The 15,889-nt window shown below is 36.5% G+C and overlaps 1 protein-coding gene across 2 annotated transcripts in view; it reads right to left on the bottom strand.

Annotated features, from left to right (window-relative positions):
• LOC752047 (periodic tryptophan protein 2 homolog) overlaps positions 1 to 15,569 on the bottom strand; it is a 62,848-nt gene extending 47,279 nt beyond the window's left edge. Inside the window, exons 1-6 of one of the 2 annotated variants that reach the window (XM_030981217.1) lie at positions 15,445 to 15,569; positions 9,277 to 9,389; positions 7,561 to 7,655; positions 6,460 to 6,559; positions 2,266 to 2,412; positions 1,506 to 1,641 (exon numbers count right to left, since the gene is read on the bottom strand). In XM_030981217.1, coding sequence (XP_030837077.1) covers positions 1,506 to 1,641; positions 2,266 to 2,412; positions 6,460 to 6,559; positions 7,561 to 7,655; positions 9,277 to 9,389; positions 15,445 to 15,462 — 609 coding nt within the window. In that variant the 5' untranslated portion in view covers positions 15,463 to 15,569. Of the gene's footprint in view, positions 1 to 1,505; positions 1,642 to 2,265; positions 2,413 to 3,031; positions 3,058 to 6,459; positions 6,560 to 7,560; positions 7,656 to 9,276; positions 9,390 to 15,444 lie in introns of those variants that run through there. The other variant, XM_030981218.1, reaches the window with a different exon arrangement.
• Positions 15,570 to 15,889: the final 320 nt, after the last annotated feature.

A 15,889-nucleotide genomic window follows, 5' to 3' on the forward strand; every position in this document is an offset into this window, starting at 1 on the left:
AGAATCATGGTTACCTGTAATACTGCCACCTTGTGTTGCATTCAGCTATTTTTAGAAAAGACTAGATAGCTCTCATACATTAAGGCAAATGCTCTAGACTTTCAAAATACAGTAATAGATGGATATACTCATGTAAATATCTACCGGTAATTAAAATAAGAACATAAAATAGAATACTGACCACATCAAGTGGTTTTACTATAACAATACTTTTTTCCTACTGGATAGGATTTGTCTCAGAAGGCAATGAGAGAATAATAATACTGAGTTGCTTAAGGTCGTTCACAAACATTTGTATAAAAAAAGATAAATGGGAATTCATTTCTATATATGCCTCCAGCTCAAATTGTTCCTGAATAATCCCAACAATGGGAATACTAAGCCTAGATAATTACAACCTACATGTACCAACCCCAAAACCTGATGATCACTTGTCTCCACTTTATGAAGCTCACAGCTAAAATATTTTATATGGTGATACCATGACTCAAAACACCTTTGATAATATGTATAGAACCTTTATGACCTTGACCTTCTTAACCAAAAATCTAATCAATTGGCCTCACTAGGTGAGGCATACCAGTACCAAGGTTGAAGTTCATGGTTCAAATGGTTCTTTGACATATTTTTAAGGGGCTATTAGAGCCTGGAATTTCATGAGAATTGACCTCTAGCATTTGACCTACTTACCCCAAGATCTAGTCAGATTGTATTTCTATGGGCGGTACATACTACCACCAGGTTTGAAATTCTTGCCTCAAATGGTTCTTGAGAAAATGAGGCTAAAACCTGTAATTTCAGATATCGTCCTCTACCACGTTTGATCTACTTACCTAAAAATATTATCCAATTGTCTTGTCATGGTTATACATGTTTATAATACTTGAGCCAAGTTCGGTTAAAATCCATTCAATAGTTCTCAAATTATCATGGTAACAATAAATAGAACGGCTGGACGATTAATCTGAAACCATAAAGCATCCAGCACCTCAGTGGCGGAGGCATAGAAATGTTACCTTATGGTTAGCTCCGTGAACTATCAATTAAAATAGGTTAACGGATGTTATAAGATGATGACGTGGATCCTAATCAAATGATTGGTTGAAAGCGTGAACGTGACCAGGCATTTATTTTTCCTAACGCGTAATTTGGATAATGACCGGTCATTATCCAATTCTAATGACCGGTCATTAGTCAAATAATGTTATAAAACAAATAATACACATTTTGTTCTGGCATTTATAAAATTACCCACACTCGGTACCTTCAAAACAGTCCAAACACCCTCGACTACTGCCTCAGGCGTGTTAGCTGTTCCAAAGGTACCTTGTGTGGGTAATTCTTACTAATGCTCTCACTGCTGTGTATTATTTGTATATTTTTTTGTTATGACCTTATACAAAAATTGGCATTCCCTGAAAATCTGGTGCTTAAAAAAGGAAAAACAATTATGTCAAGTAAAGTAAAAAGACCATGCTACGAATATAAGATGTTAAAAAGGATACATCAAGTGAATTCTGTTCAAAGAAGCAAGCTACGATAGAGTCCTTATGTCCTGCCAGTGAGTAAACAATAAGATGATCCATGTCATCTACAGCAAACACCCTGGTGTTCATGTCCTTGGAACCAACAGCAAATGCTCTGTACAAAATACAACATCATTATTAATGGTTTTCATTCAAAGTAAGGTTTCATTTCAAAGTACACTGAAACTTTAACAGATAAAAGATGCATATGACTTCAAGTATGGTTTTAAGGACTTTAGGGGGCTATTTTGAGACTCACGGGGGCGAGATCGTCCATTGCCCCAGTGTATTTTCAACCATGTTCTCAACCAATAGGATGCTCTCTCACAAATACCCTATTTTATATCACAAAGTATGAATACTTGTGGTGCATACAATCTTGTCAACGCTGTGCAATATTGCAAGCCCTTCACACTTTCTTAGGCTGATATATTATAGGGGGGGGGGGGGAGAATATGATTCAGGGTTCGGCCATTTCTTTTCTGCTTATGAGGAATCTATAAGACAATCCTTTGACCATCATTGGGTGGCCATCTTGAAGGAAAAAAAAATTAAACACATGAAATCTGCTAACCCATTCTCAATACAGCCCAGGTTAAATTGGAGCGCCTTGAGCACCTTGCATTGTGGTTATGTGCACTATAAAAATATCCCATATTAGTATCATTACAACTAATACAAATAAAAAGAAAGGCAGAAAATCCTGAAATAAAAGTTGATTTGACTCTGATCAACATACCTTGAATCTGATGTCCAGTCAATGCATGTTGTTTCATCATATGCTCCATAGTATGTTCTGTGAAGGGTAAGAGGGTTGAACTCTCTACTACTACTGCATGGTGTGGTGTATACAAGGGCAACATTCTCCTTAGTTACAGCAAGCTTCCTGCAAGAAAAATACAAGGTTCAACAATCAAACTAACAGAAACAAAACAAAATCCACAAACTTATATCATGGGCTACAAAGTCAATAGGGCAATTCCACGGTAACGGAAGGACACTCAGACAAGATTTTTGAACTTCAGGTTCATACTAAAAGAACTGTTTAATTAGTATAAGATGTGAAACAGTACAGATATAATACCTATAAAAGTGCCTTTAATTCTCCAAAAAAAAATTGTCATTATAGTTAAGTAGTTTAAGAATGTGCATATTAATTATCTCGGTAACGGAAGGACATAAAAATGGACATGGTTTTTCCAGTTAATTAGTGTTTATCCAAACTTTGTGAAGTTGATGAAGCTTTCCACTTGACTGAAACACATTTTGTTCCCCATAGTTTAATACATACTAATAAAACATTTCTTTTAGTATGAACCTGAAGTTCAAAAATCTTGTCTGAGTGTCCTTCCGTTACCGTGGAATTGCCCAATAGATAAGGTGTAGTGTATATGTAGGCAAACTGTCTACAACTGTGGTTTAGTTTTTTTTGTTGACACCTTCTGGTTTGTACCTTTGTACCAGAACCTATCTCACAAAACAGTCACAAGACCAAGTTCACCTACATGTACATCATATTGACACACACACACACACAGGTTGTGAGATGGTGCACTGTAATCTTGAAGGATTTAGATCCTATATCCTGTACTGAATGGGTGATCATGATCAATTATTCTTAGAACACCCTTGAACTTGTAATGAACATTCAGTATATTTAAACAGTATAATTGTTAAGAAGTAACACAGATAATACGGAGTGTAAAGAAAATGTATTCATTCCACTAGATTCAAAGGCATTTGACAGCTTAGACCATGTTATATTATTACACTAGCTTGAACATTATGATGGGCGATTCCATGCATGTCACTTGGACAGTTAGAAAGTATTCTAATAGTTCTTGAATGGTTTTGTAGAACAGCCACGGGCATGAAATACATGTATGGTCAGTCTGAGTGACCACTTATTTTACATTTAGATATGACACAAAATAGTGGCAGTGATGCAGAAAAAAAAACATCAAACAACAAACAAACAAACTTTGACCTTAGAACTCTGTGAAGTTTGCATAACATTTTAATTGAAACATACAACTTTTGCTTAATAACTTAAGAAGAGCATGGTAATGCTGTATTTTAAAATACATTTGCTAAGGTTCTGCTTGATTTTAGAGGACATGTACTTGTTTATCAAGGTTTGACTTTCCTTTAATTCTATTCGCTTCCAGTGACCTTTACAAACTATGGAATATTATTCACAAATTTATCACAGTATGTTTGCGATTTACATGTAGGTGGATGATTAAAAGATGCAGTTATTTTCTGCTATTGCACATAACTCTACCAATATACAACAAACTAACTTCTGTATATCGTGAACTTCCTGAACACAAAGAAAAGCAATCAAGTTCCTGTCATGATTTTAATCACCTTCCTGTGTGACTGAATACTGTACTCCTGCTTTATACACTCATGTAACTCTTTCATTGCTAATATGACACTTTTTTGTTAATTTTTTTTTCTTTCTATTCTAAACTCTCTTAATGTACGTAAAATTCTAAATGTCGAGTGATCTTTACTAAAATTGAAATAATATTGCATGTACCACAACCGTACTACTACATTTACTATTACTACTACTTTACTTCTACAACAACTAACAATATACTGTAATGTAATATAATATAATATAACCCAACATCATGTATACTAATTATAATAATGATAATGATACAAATAATTAAGAAAGTAGTATAAATAATAATGATAATGATAATAATAATAATAATAATAATATTAATAATAATAGGAATAATGATAATATGGATGTGACTACATGACCATAATGCCATCACCTACATTATACATGTACATAATTTTCCCCAATTGATCTACTTATCCTTCAATAGGTTTTAACAAAAAATCATCATATCCATGTAAACAACTCTTATAAAACATACATGTAGGTACCTTTACAGTCTTTCTGTATTCCATGATTGAGAACCGAAGCAGTGACATCACACATTCAAATCTATTTGTATAATTTCTCAATTTGAACTTCATTTTCTAAAAGAGCATAAAAAATAACGTCCAAATGTCGAAAAACAATCGAATATTTAAAGTATTGGCTGAGATATGACCATCCGAATAAATAGAGTTCAATTGGAGATCACTGTTATTTTGCTCTGATTCATAACATTACAAGCCAGAGCAAAGTAACAGTGATTTCCCATTGAACTCTATTTATTTGGATGGCCATAATGTATCTCAGCCAACACTTAACATATTGAATTGGTTTTCAACATATGGAGATTATTTTTGATGTTCTTTCGGAAAATGAAGTTCAAATTTGGAAACTCTATAAACAGTTTTGTTATGACGTCACACTTGACCACTCTATATTGGTTGTATAATGACACAAAGAGAGCAATAGAGCTTCCTGTCATGATTTCAATCACCTTGAATTTCCTGTATGACAGAAAACTGTACTTCTGCTTGTAGCACTTCTAGTGAGTAAGTAACACTGGATTGTTGTAATCCTTTCTTTTATGGCTATCCTATACTCTCTATGTAAATGCTGAGTAATTTGAACACTTCATTAAAAATACAATAATATTACATGTACCACAACAACTACTACTACTACTTGTACTATGACTACTACTACATTTACAACTACTAATGACAACAGCAACAACAATAATATAAGATAATATTAGATACTAGTACTACCATCATGCTCCAGGAAAATATAACCTGCTTTGGGGTCACACATATTTGACACTGAAGGTTGAGAAAGAAACAAAGCATGAGATCGCAATTATCCTTGATTTTATTTAACAAAGTGTAATGGCTGCTATCTAATGTAACAAACATTGACTGGTAGGATGTGTAATATAACATTTTTGGACGCACACAAGTTATATATTTTCCCTCGTGATAACATTTTCTCTAAGTGCTGCGCGCTTCGTAAAAATGTAACTTCATTCAGCAGTCAAATTCACAAAAAATAATATATCTGTATGATATTTTGTAGAATGTAATATAATATATTATAGTATAGTATAATATATTATATTATTACCCGTATCAGACATCTGAGCTGGTCATTTACAAAACCGTATTGCCCTAGTTTTCACTAGCAGTGGGAACGGAGGGGTATATTCTTTGTATTTTCCTTGGCCTCCCTGCGCGTATTGACTTTGCGTGTAGAGACGAGTGAAAATATACCTTGGTATTTTCCACGGTCTCGCATTTTCAGGGCGCATCTATTAATATTATACGTACGAGAACCTGCGCACTTTGCGCGCACTCTATTGTGACGTAATAATCACACCAAATACACACTGTTTGTAGTGTATCGAAAATTTTGTCAAGCACTGGATGCACAGTGTTGGTTTGACAAAGTTTGTTCAGTTCTTGAGATTGTCATGGTGGATGTCTGTATTTGCTCTAGATGTCTGATTTGGATAACAATAAAAATATTGACTGGCTTTACTTTCGGGGGATATCAGAAATATTGACCGCGCTAAGACCATATTGCCCTCGTCTTTCGACTCGGGGCAATATGATCTGAGCTTGGTCAATATTTCTGATATACCCCTCAAGGCCAGTCAATATTATATAAGTATAGTACAATATAATATAATACAATATAAAGCAATATAATATAATACAATATCTACTAAAAATAATACCAGAGATATTGAATGGAAGTTTGTGTAATGTAACATTTTTTGACTGCCAACGGGGGTTATATTTTCACAGCGCATGCAGTGATGAGGGAAAATAAAACTCCCTTGTGGTCCGAAAACCATTATATTACACACCCTACCAGTCAATATCTGCTATATGATTACACTTTGTTATATGAAATTGTGATCTCATGTCTTGTGTACTAGCTATATTTTACTGACAAAGAAGACTATGTGGCTACAACTGAAAGATTAATGTGACAGTGCAATGTTAGTGTAACTATATGATTATTACTCACTTTCCATCGGGACTGTACTTAACACATGATACAGGACGGTTGAAGCTAAAATGATGGAGCACTGTCTTACTCAGAAGACTGCATAAAAGAGCTCCTCCTCCTTGGGAACAAAACAGTCATATGAATCATGTTGTTATATTATACTACAATGTATATATATTTTTTCAATTCCGAATTTGCTCTTTTCTCATTTTCAAATTCATGCTAAATACATCCAAAATGATTTATTGACACATTAACTCTGAATGTTCAATTCCTTTATACTTCGTGCTACAAAGGAAATGGAATCAAATACAAAATGTGGCAAACATATGAGCATGTTGAATGCGACTGCATCTTCAATATGCTTCTGCCTACATTCAGTCAATTCATTCTTACTAATTTCTACTACATTTTGTATACTTTCCAAAAGTGGGATTTTCATAATTATATCATATGACCTGTCTCTAAACTCAGCTTCCTGTACCTCCTTCTGATGTTGCATGCTACTTGATTTACATCCATTGATGGGTTTTATGAGACTGTGATTCCTTTACATGACTAGAAACTCATCATTACCAAAGGCACTGATTGACCTTTGTCTTTATGACTTGGTACTTGGTTGGGTAATCCCTTTGGCAGCTCACTCAGGAAGCTATACTGGGATGGTGTGAGCCATCTAGTTTGTCCTTGGACCTACTTACTGCAATATCTTTATCAGCAGTCCATCTCTCTATATATCATAGCACCAAGTTTGAAGCTCATGCCTCTCAGAGCTCTAAATATTGAGATTAAAGAGGCTAGCAATTTCATAACTTCTAACATCTGACCCTAAAATCCTAAGAATCAAAGCAACAAATACCAACATGTTCCATCTATCAAAGGTTACCATTATTTTGTATACTATTGAACAAATAAAAATCATATATTTGTGACTTCAACTTCTCATTTTATTTTATACCGGTAGTCTGATTCATTTTGTCACATACAGGTAGTTAAATGGAATTTGGACAGAAAAAAAAACTTGATACTTGGCATTCCATAAATCAGTTAAACTAGGTTTAAAGTAAAGTATGAGCCCTTGAGATATAATTTTTTTAAAACTTAAAATGAGAAACAAACCTTCATCAACAAAAACAGCAGAGAATCCATCTGGTGATAATGCTACACACACAATGTTCAGCCTTGACTCGATGGCAAAGGTCTCTGATTTGCTGCTGAAAGATGCAACATACAAAACAATACAAACATTATTAAAAACACAGAAAATTAAATTGAACCAACATAAAGTGCTGAAACAAAGCACCATGTAAATGGGAAGTTTGACCTACATGTACTTTCCTCTCCAAAAGATATTAAGGGTCTTTCCATGACTATGAAATTAATAATATTAGTCCAAGAGAAGAGGCAAAACATGCAAGCCGCCATCTTGGATTATAATGACATTAGAAAACTAGATGGAATTTTGACTGTGCGCAGTCGAAAATGATGCCTCCGCCATAGAGCAATTTAAACAAGTTTGGAGTTTAAATCTCCAGTGGTTCTTGAGATATCATGATAACAATCTCAATGTATGGAATTTCATAAGTTGACCTCTGTGACCCTTGACCTTTGACCTACGTGCTCCAAAATCTAATCAGATTGTCTTCCTATGGTGATACACACTATCATTAAGTTTGAAGTTTAAATCTCCAGTGGTTCTTGAGATATTATGATATGGTGATACATACTATCATTAAGTTTGAAGTGAAAATTCTCCAGTGGTTCTTGAGATATCGCGATAACGATCTCAATGTATGGAATTTCATAAGTTGACCTCTGTGACCCCCGACCTTTGACCTACGTGCTCCAAAATCTAATCAGATTGTCTTCTTATGGTGATACACACTATCATTAAGTTTGAAGTTTAAATCTCCAGTGGTTCTTGAGATATTATGATAACAATCTCAATGTATGGAATTTCATAAGTTGACCTCTGTGACCCTTGACCCTTGACCTTTGACCTACGTGCTCCAAAATGTAATCAGATTGTTTTCCTATAGTGATACACACTATCACTAAGTTTGAAGTTTAAATCTCCAGTGGTTCTTGAGATATCATGATAACAATCTCAATGTATGGAATTTCATAAGTTGACCTCTGTGACCCTTGACCTTTGACATACGTGCTCCAAAATCTAATCAGATCGTCTTCCTATGGTGATACATACTATCCTTAAGTTTGAAGTTTAAATCTCGAATGGTTCTTGAGATATCGCGCTAACAAACTCAATACAAGGAATTTCATAAGTTGACCTGTGACCTGTGACCTTTGACCTACGTACTCCAAAATCTAATCAGATCGTCTTCCTATGGTGATAAATACTATTCCCGAGTCTTAAGTTTAAATCTTAAATGGTTCTTTAAATATTGTGATAACGGTCAAACGGGACGGACAACCCGAAAACATGATGCCTCCGGCACCACCTTCGGTGGCGGAGGCATAAAAATGTGTGCCTACATTATAATCCAAAATGGCAACTCGCATGTTTTACCTCTTTTTTTAGACTAATATTATTAATTTCAAATTCATGAAAAGACACGTATCAACAAACATAGTGTACAACAACTTCAAATGACAAAATAATCCTAGCCATGCAATTTTTTAAAAGTATTTGATAGCCCCAAACTCTTTTATTTTACTGATTACTTTTTAATAATTTTCATTTTCATCTATCTATTCTCTGATTTCAGCTGATCGGCCGATGATCTGTACCCAATCATTGGTTACAGGGTTAGACTCCATGTTACTTTAACGCACCTATAGATATGTATATAAAAAAAATGGTAATCTGCTTACTTTTTGAGATCAAATCTTGTAACTCTGTTACCAACAGGGCTCACTACACTATCACCATCAGCTGTGAATGCAAGATTGCCTCGGCGATACACACATCCCAAGAGGTTCGAAAACTGTAAGGAACATAAACATCAATTATTCTTTTTAACATGAGTATAAAATATCAATTAAAAACTATATTCCTCATTCTAAAACCTGGACTGAAATGTTGCCTAGAGTTCAAATTACAAGAAACTAGTAGTGGCCAATTTTTTTAAATTTAGGATATAAAGGGCAGCAAATGACAGTAATTTTGAATTTCCATATTCAATTCTCCATTACAAATTTTGAATCCTTGCATCAATGTGAGAGCAATTTTCTTTCAATTCTTCCTTTTGTTTTCTAATTATTATTATATAAACATCAAATTGTGAAAAATGAACAGAAACATGTACCAGTACTAATTAAATTTCTGTTTTATGGTCTCTTTCCCCTCCAAAATGATAATTTTAACAAGGCAACACCTACTTTTTAAAGTATTCCCATAGTTAAACATGTGTTGAGTGAGGCCTTGAGGTGCAATGAGGTAAGAATATGGATGTGTATAGAAAAAGATAAACGTTCAGCCATCGACAAAAATCATGAAGATAAATGTTTTCCCCTTGGGGGAAGGGGGAGGGGGCTCGCTTATGAAGGAAAAACTGTGATAACGTCAAATAACTTGTAGCTGGTGCAGTTTTTCCTTCATAATCATTTTGTCTTGTGCGTAGACTAGAAGTAGGGTGTCTGATCGCGCACCCGATGTTGTGTGCTAAAATCCTTCCCATAGAGATTGCACGCATCCCTATGCAGTCCACGTGCATTGAGCGATCATGCAAAATTGGTCAATGATTTTATGAACAAATTGAAATTCAAACCTTTATTCCTCGTGTCCTGAAGGTGAAACTCAATAAATGAGGTGTCATACCTGTATGAAAGAGCAGGTTTTTTTCCATATTCCCCAAAAGGCCGCACCCCCGAAATTCTAAAAATATCTTGGTCAAAACAGCGATTAAAATGTTGTTTCCTAGCTCCAAAATTTGCCACTTTCCTAGACCGCGCCTCCCGGGCTTATGTCCGGCTAGACGTAAGGAAAATATATATGCACTTATTTTTTTGTTAGCCCCAGGAGATCACTCCCCCCAACAGTTTAAAAATACCCTTCCCCTATATGTTGGATCAGCTAATTAGGGAGGCGTGTGCTTCGCTCAGCCCAAACCATCGTTACATCGCGTAACATCTGCACATAAATATGCATTCGTACCGCGTATGTATAATAGGGGAATGAAACCCGGAAGTGAATACACGTTATAGTCAATGGCGGTATCGCCGAGACAACGTGCTCAATTTGCACATTCAGCTTAGCAACATGCGTACGCTATGCATACGCATGCATATTGGGCGATAGAGCTGTTTGGCTAAATTTAGCAAAACAACGTAACTCTGCGTTTACATCTTTTTCGTCTGACCAAAATGCTATGAATATTGCAGAGTTTTGGAGGGGCTGTATCTTTTGATAGAAACATCAGTAAGCCTTGAAATTTGAAATGTATTATTCTGATTACATTTTTCATTCACAAAAAAAAAAAAATGGTGAAAAACGATCCCAAATTGAAGATTAAAAAATCATCCACACACCCTGCTAGAATAGGCAAATTCATGCAAAAAAATATATTAAAAAAATTGACTTGAAAACACATCACACAATTAGTCTGAACCGAGTCAGGAGCAAATTTGAAGAAATTATATTTTTAAATGTAAAACCAAAGATATAAGAAGAAAACTGACCAAGTATCTGTACTAAAAATCGTACATGTAAAATTGGTCGTAGACATTCGACAGCTGAATATGACGCGCACGGTTGCATTAAGTGCGTTCTCGAATCCAAAATCGTACCTCACACACACAATCTCGCCATACCGCGAATGGTCCGTCTTGGGGAGCTACTGTAGCCGGCTGAGAGTTTGCAGCGATACCAACGCAGCTTCGGAGCTCCGCAGCACGCCATTTTAGCGGGACTCGGAAAGGTTTGCGATGGGAAGGCAGCGGCCTAGCCCAAACAACGCTAGATCAGCTGCTGGCAAAATGAAAATAACTACGATCGAGAACATCGTCGGTTTCTTAACTTTTCAGTGAGATAATTCTGAATTCTAATTGAGACTCAGGGCGCGACAAACCCGCTTGCCCGACGTCCCGGGGCAACCAAATTGAGCCGTCGGGCAAGTAAATCAAATTATCACTTGCCCGATTCGGGCAAGTGATACTTTTACAGTAATTTCCTAGTGTCCAAGAACTCTACCATTCACCCGTCAACTTCTTACCCGTCGTCAAAATCCAGAAGCAAAAAAGCGATCGTTCCGATTTCGAAAAAACTTCACAGACAGCTAGCCAGCTCAGCTAGCTCAGCGCGCATGCAACAGTGACACTTCAAGCCATGAATGCCGCTCCGCCTCCACGCACGGCCGGCCGTGAGCTAGCTAGAGACAGCTAGCGCGATCGTACCAGCTGCGAGCTTATTCGCGCTCTCTCTCTCTAGCTCTGCAGGCCGCACCGACAGGCCTTTGCTATTCTCTGATTGCCGATTGGTTGAATCACGCCAAATATGACGTCATTATTCTAGGGAAATGAACACGTGCGAATCGGAATGGAATAAACAACAGGGATTTTCTAGTAAGTACAAAAAGTCAAATGTTTGATATTTATTCATAATGACTGTTAATGATTGTGAATATATTATTTAAAACTCGCTGCTCATATAAATCAGATGAATGTTTTTGTCTCGTTTTCAATTTATTACTGCGGTCTCAAGATCCGACCGAGCGAGTCATTTTGATAATAGTATCGAGACCCTCAGAATAGGTCTATAAGCCGTTGTTTTGTTTTCATGGTTTTAGCGACGTTGTTTAGTCTAGTTTTCGCATACTTATCCGAGATTTATCGTAAAATATCTTCAATATTATTATTTAGTAAGAATTTACAAATTTTGGCATGATATTTATAGCAGTGAATGATGAAATAAAAATGTCCGTACTTTATTTAAAATAGTTGATTACCCATTATTTACATGACGTTTCTTGATGGAAGAGTTGACCCAAATTATTAACAGCTGAAAATTAGCCTACGTTTCCAAATGACAGCGGCTTGCACAGACACACATGTGATGTTGCACCATGGTACATGTGGCTACCATTAATGACATGTTTGTATCATATTTTTTACAACAGGGTCATTATGCTTTTTTACATGACTGAATATTAAAAACTTAAACCTGCTTGAACCATTCTACCTTGCCGAGATTCATGTGAATCTGATTATTTATGGAGAATCAATAAAATGCGTTTTTTAAACCTTCAACCATCCTTTGTTGACCATTTTCTTTGACATATTAGGTTATTATTCAGTACAGTTACACTGTACATGTATGTGCATTAATTTGCTATCTAAAACACTAACTTATCATTACGAGATAATAAATGCTTTAACCTCGAGTCCTTTTTCGCTTTAAAGTTTTGGGCAAGTGGAAATATTGTTTGGGCAAGTAAATTGAAAACCCACTTGCCCGACAGGGCAAGTGGTGAAAAAAATTCTTGTAGCACCCTGTATATAATAAATTAAATCGACAAAGAAACCTCGGTAGAACTCTTATAACTATACAAAAGCTTGTTTATTTCTTCATTTGACATCTTGTTTTCGACCATTTTTTCGTGCGCGAGTCAATGTAAACTATGTATTACCAAACTTTCAACACGCAAGGAACGGGGAACACTCGCGGACCTCGTAACAAATTCGTTGCCAAAAAAAAATTTTAAGGGTGATTTTGAAGCAGTGAAGAACATTGGCGCTGCAATGCGCAGAAATATACTTGAAAGAAACTTAAAAAATAATACCTGAATTTTCAGAAAATCGTATTTGTATTAGTGTACCTAGATGTGACTTGTTTATAAATCAGATTTTATGAAGATTTGTCGGGAAAAAAAAGTCAATTTTTTCCGTTTGGTGGTCATTTCTAGGCTAATATTTTAAAAGTTGCATCAGTAATGGGCCCGATGTTTCTCTTATCGTACTCGCATGTTATTTCTACATAGATTAAACATAGGATGGTTAAGGGTAAGACCAGATAACATTATAAAAAAAGATATATCCTTCCACCCTCCCATATCCAAGTTTTGGGCTGATTATTGCCGACCCACCGCAGCAAGGCCATTCAGATTTTCGTACGCGCGCAAAGCGCCCTCTAGTGCCCCATGAATGTGCCTAACTAGAAGGGATGAGATTTAGATGATGTCATGCGCAGCGAGAGTTTAAAATACGGCTGCAAGATTATTAACATGGATGTCGGTTTAGACCCATAATTTCCTGAAAAGGGACCATTAAACGCATTATTCCAGAGGTTGATGTTGACGATTCATGTGTAATTTTCCAATTCACCAACACCAGCCCCTATACACACATATGAGCATCACTATCCTGGCTGTGTAGTAAAAGCTGTGCTTTTGATTCTCAACATTTCAAACACCACTGTACAAAACTCAACTGATTTCACTAAAAATCGGTACTTTAGTGACAATTGATGACACCTAAATAGCAGTAAAATACATTTTTTAAAACTTAGAATCTACTGATGTTAAAAAGAATAATTTAAAAATTCAAATTGTAAGTCTAATCTAGTGTCAAACTTTGCTTACGTACAGCTGCATCAGCATGATTGTGTAGAGTCTATGCGATATTGTGTGGTGTGTATATTTGTGTATGGGTATAATAATACCTGCCTCACGTGCTAGAGGTCAATACACATTAGCATCGACTCTCTTACACCGAAAACTTCAGTCTCTCTAATCGTCGGTTGTTCTTCTTCTTCTTCGGGAGTACTCCTCAACGTTCCGTTAGGAACCAAGCGTTAGGAACCACTGAGACTACGTCTGGCTCCACTAGACCTCCGATTATAGAGACTGAAGATTGTCCTATCGGGACTGTACGGAACCAATGGTTCGGTTCGGCAGGACCGCGATGAATGAGATATGCTACGAGATTTTCACTCTTTACATCCTCACACATGCTGCAATATGACAATAATTAGAGTCTAATTAAAAATAACATATATATAGCTTATTTGACTTACGATAGCTTGCTCATTTAGATCCTAAATTAATGATTAATCCGAGAAAGTCTCGTCGTCAACATTATCCGTCTTGGTTTTAGTTGATGAATATTAATTTTTTCTTTTCGAACGTCCAATAGCTACCGTAGCTACATACGAGTCGGCCCGGCTTGACCAACGAACTCCCACGAAACGAGTGCTCTGATTGGCCATTGGCTATGTTTTGGTAGGTGGACCCGGAAATATATCGGCCGCCGGGTAATATTTCGAATGCATGAACGTAAGTGCTTCGCGGTTCTGAGGAACAAATTGGATAATTCATATAAGTAAGTCCGAAAATTTCACATTCTATAATAGGTTAGCAAATTTTGAAAACTGTAATTAGGAGATATATAGACCAACCTAATTTACATCTGATTTAGAAATCAGGAAATTAGATCTAAATAAAGAAAATCGGGGGAGAAATGTCGGTAACGAAAAGCTGTTACGCTGTGGCTCTAATTTACCCCCACGGTACGAGATCTCTGGGTTGCCATCTGTATTGGGGAATGACAACAAATGTCAGTTTTATTAAAGAAATGACCCAAATCAGATGGTTATTGCTGTCTACGACTCTATGCTTTGCCGGAGTGCCCCTATATTGGTATAATATAATGATATTGGGGCATTGCCATTGGCATTGGAGAAGTTTACAATCATTTTGAATTTGTCAATTTCACACTGTAGATCTAGACCTAGAAATCTATATCATCTCTCCCTCTTTGGTTTACAATATTAACCACCACCCCCCTGGTAAATGAAAGAAATTGAAAAAGAAAGTTACTGGCACCAGTAAATTGTTATTTGAATTAATCTAGACTAGAGTAGTCTATAGTCTAGTCTATAACAACCAAAATATAACAAACATGTAACAGCACGAGTGGGACAACAGTGTAACATATATTCTACCACAAGCACCGCTCACGGCACGACAGAAATCAACCAAAACTTACGTTCAGTTTAATATGTGAACACTTGTCTACATGAATTGTACTCGTATATGAATTTATTACCTTGTATGAAAAATTCATGACTGATGCTGATCATCTTCAAGCGACAGACACTAAATTGCAATTGAAGCCGCTTGTCTCGCGAAATGCGTTGGTAAAATGTAAACATACCCACGTGGTGACCGTACTACTACCTAGTACTAGGGTACCTAGGGTACTAGTGCCTGTGTGTCGGTAATGAGCCATCACAGGAATCGTATCAGGACCGATCCGGACACCCCCTGGAAATCCACCCTCGGATAACCAACCCCTGGTCAACCCCCCCCCCCCCCCCTCTAGGACCACTACCCACTAGGGCAACCACCCTTTAGGACGACTACCCCCTGGACAACTACCCCCAGACAACTACCACCTAGGACAACAACCCCCTAGGACAACTTTCTTCATAGGACAACTACCACCGTCCGGACAACTACCACCCGGACAACTACCCCATAGGATAGTCATC

The sequence above is a fragment of the Strongylocentrotus purpuratus genome, unplaced genomic scaffold, assembly GCF_000002235.5.
Source record: "Strongylocentrotus purpuratus isolate Spur 01 unplaced genomic scaffold, Spur_5.0 spur5_scaffold_11, whole genome shotgun sequence".
Lineage (NCBI taxonomy): Eukaryota > Metazoa > Echinodermata > Echinoidea > Camarodonta > Strongylocentrotidae > Strongylocentrotus > Strongylocentrotus purpuratus.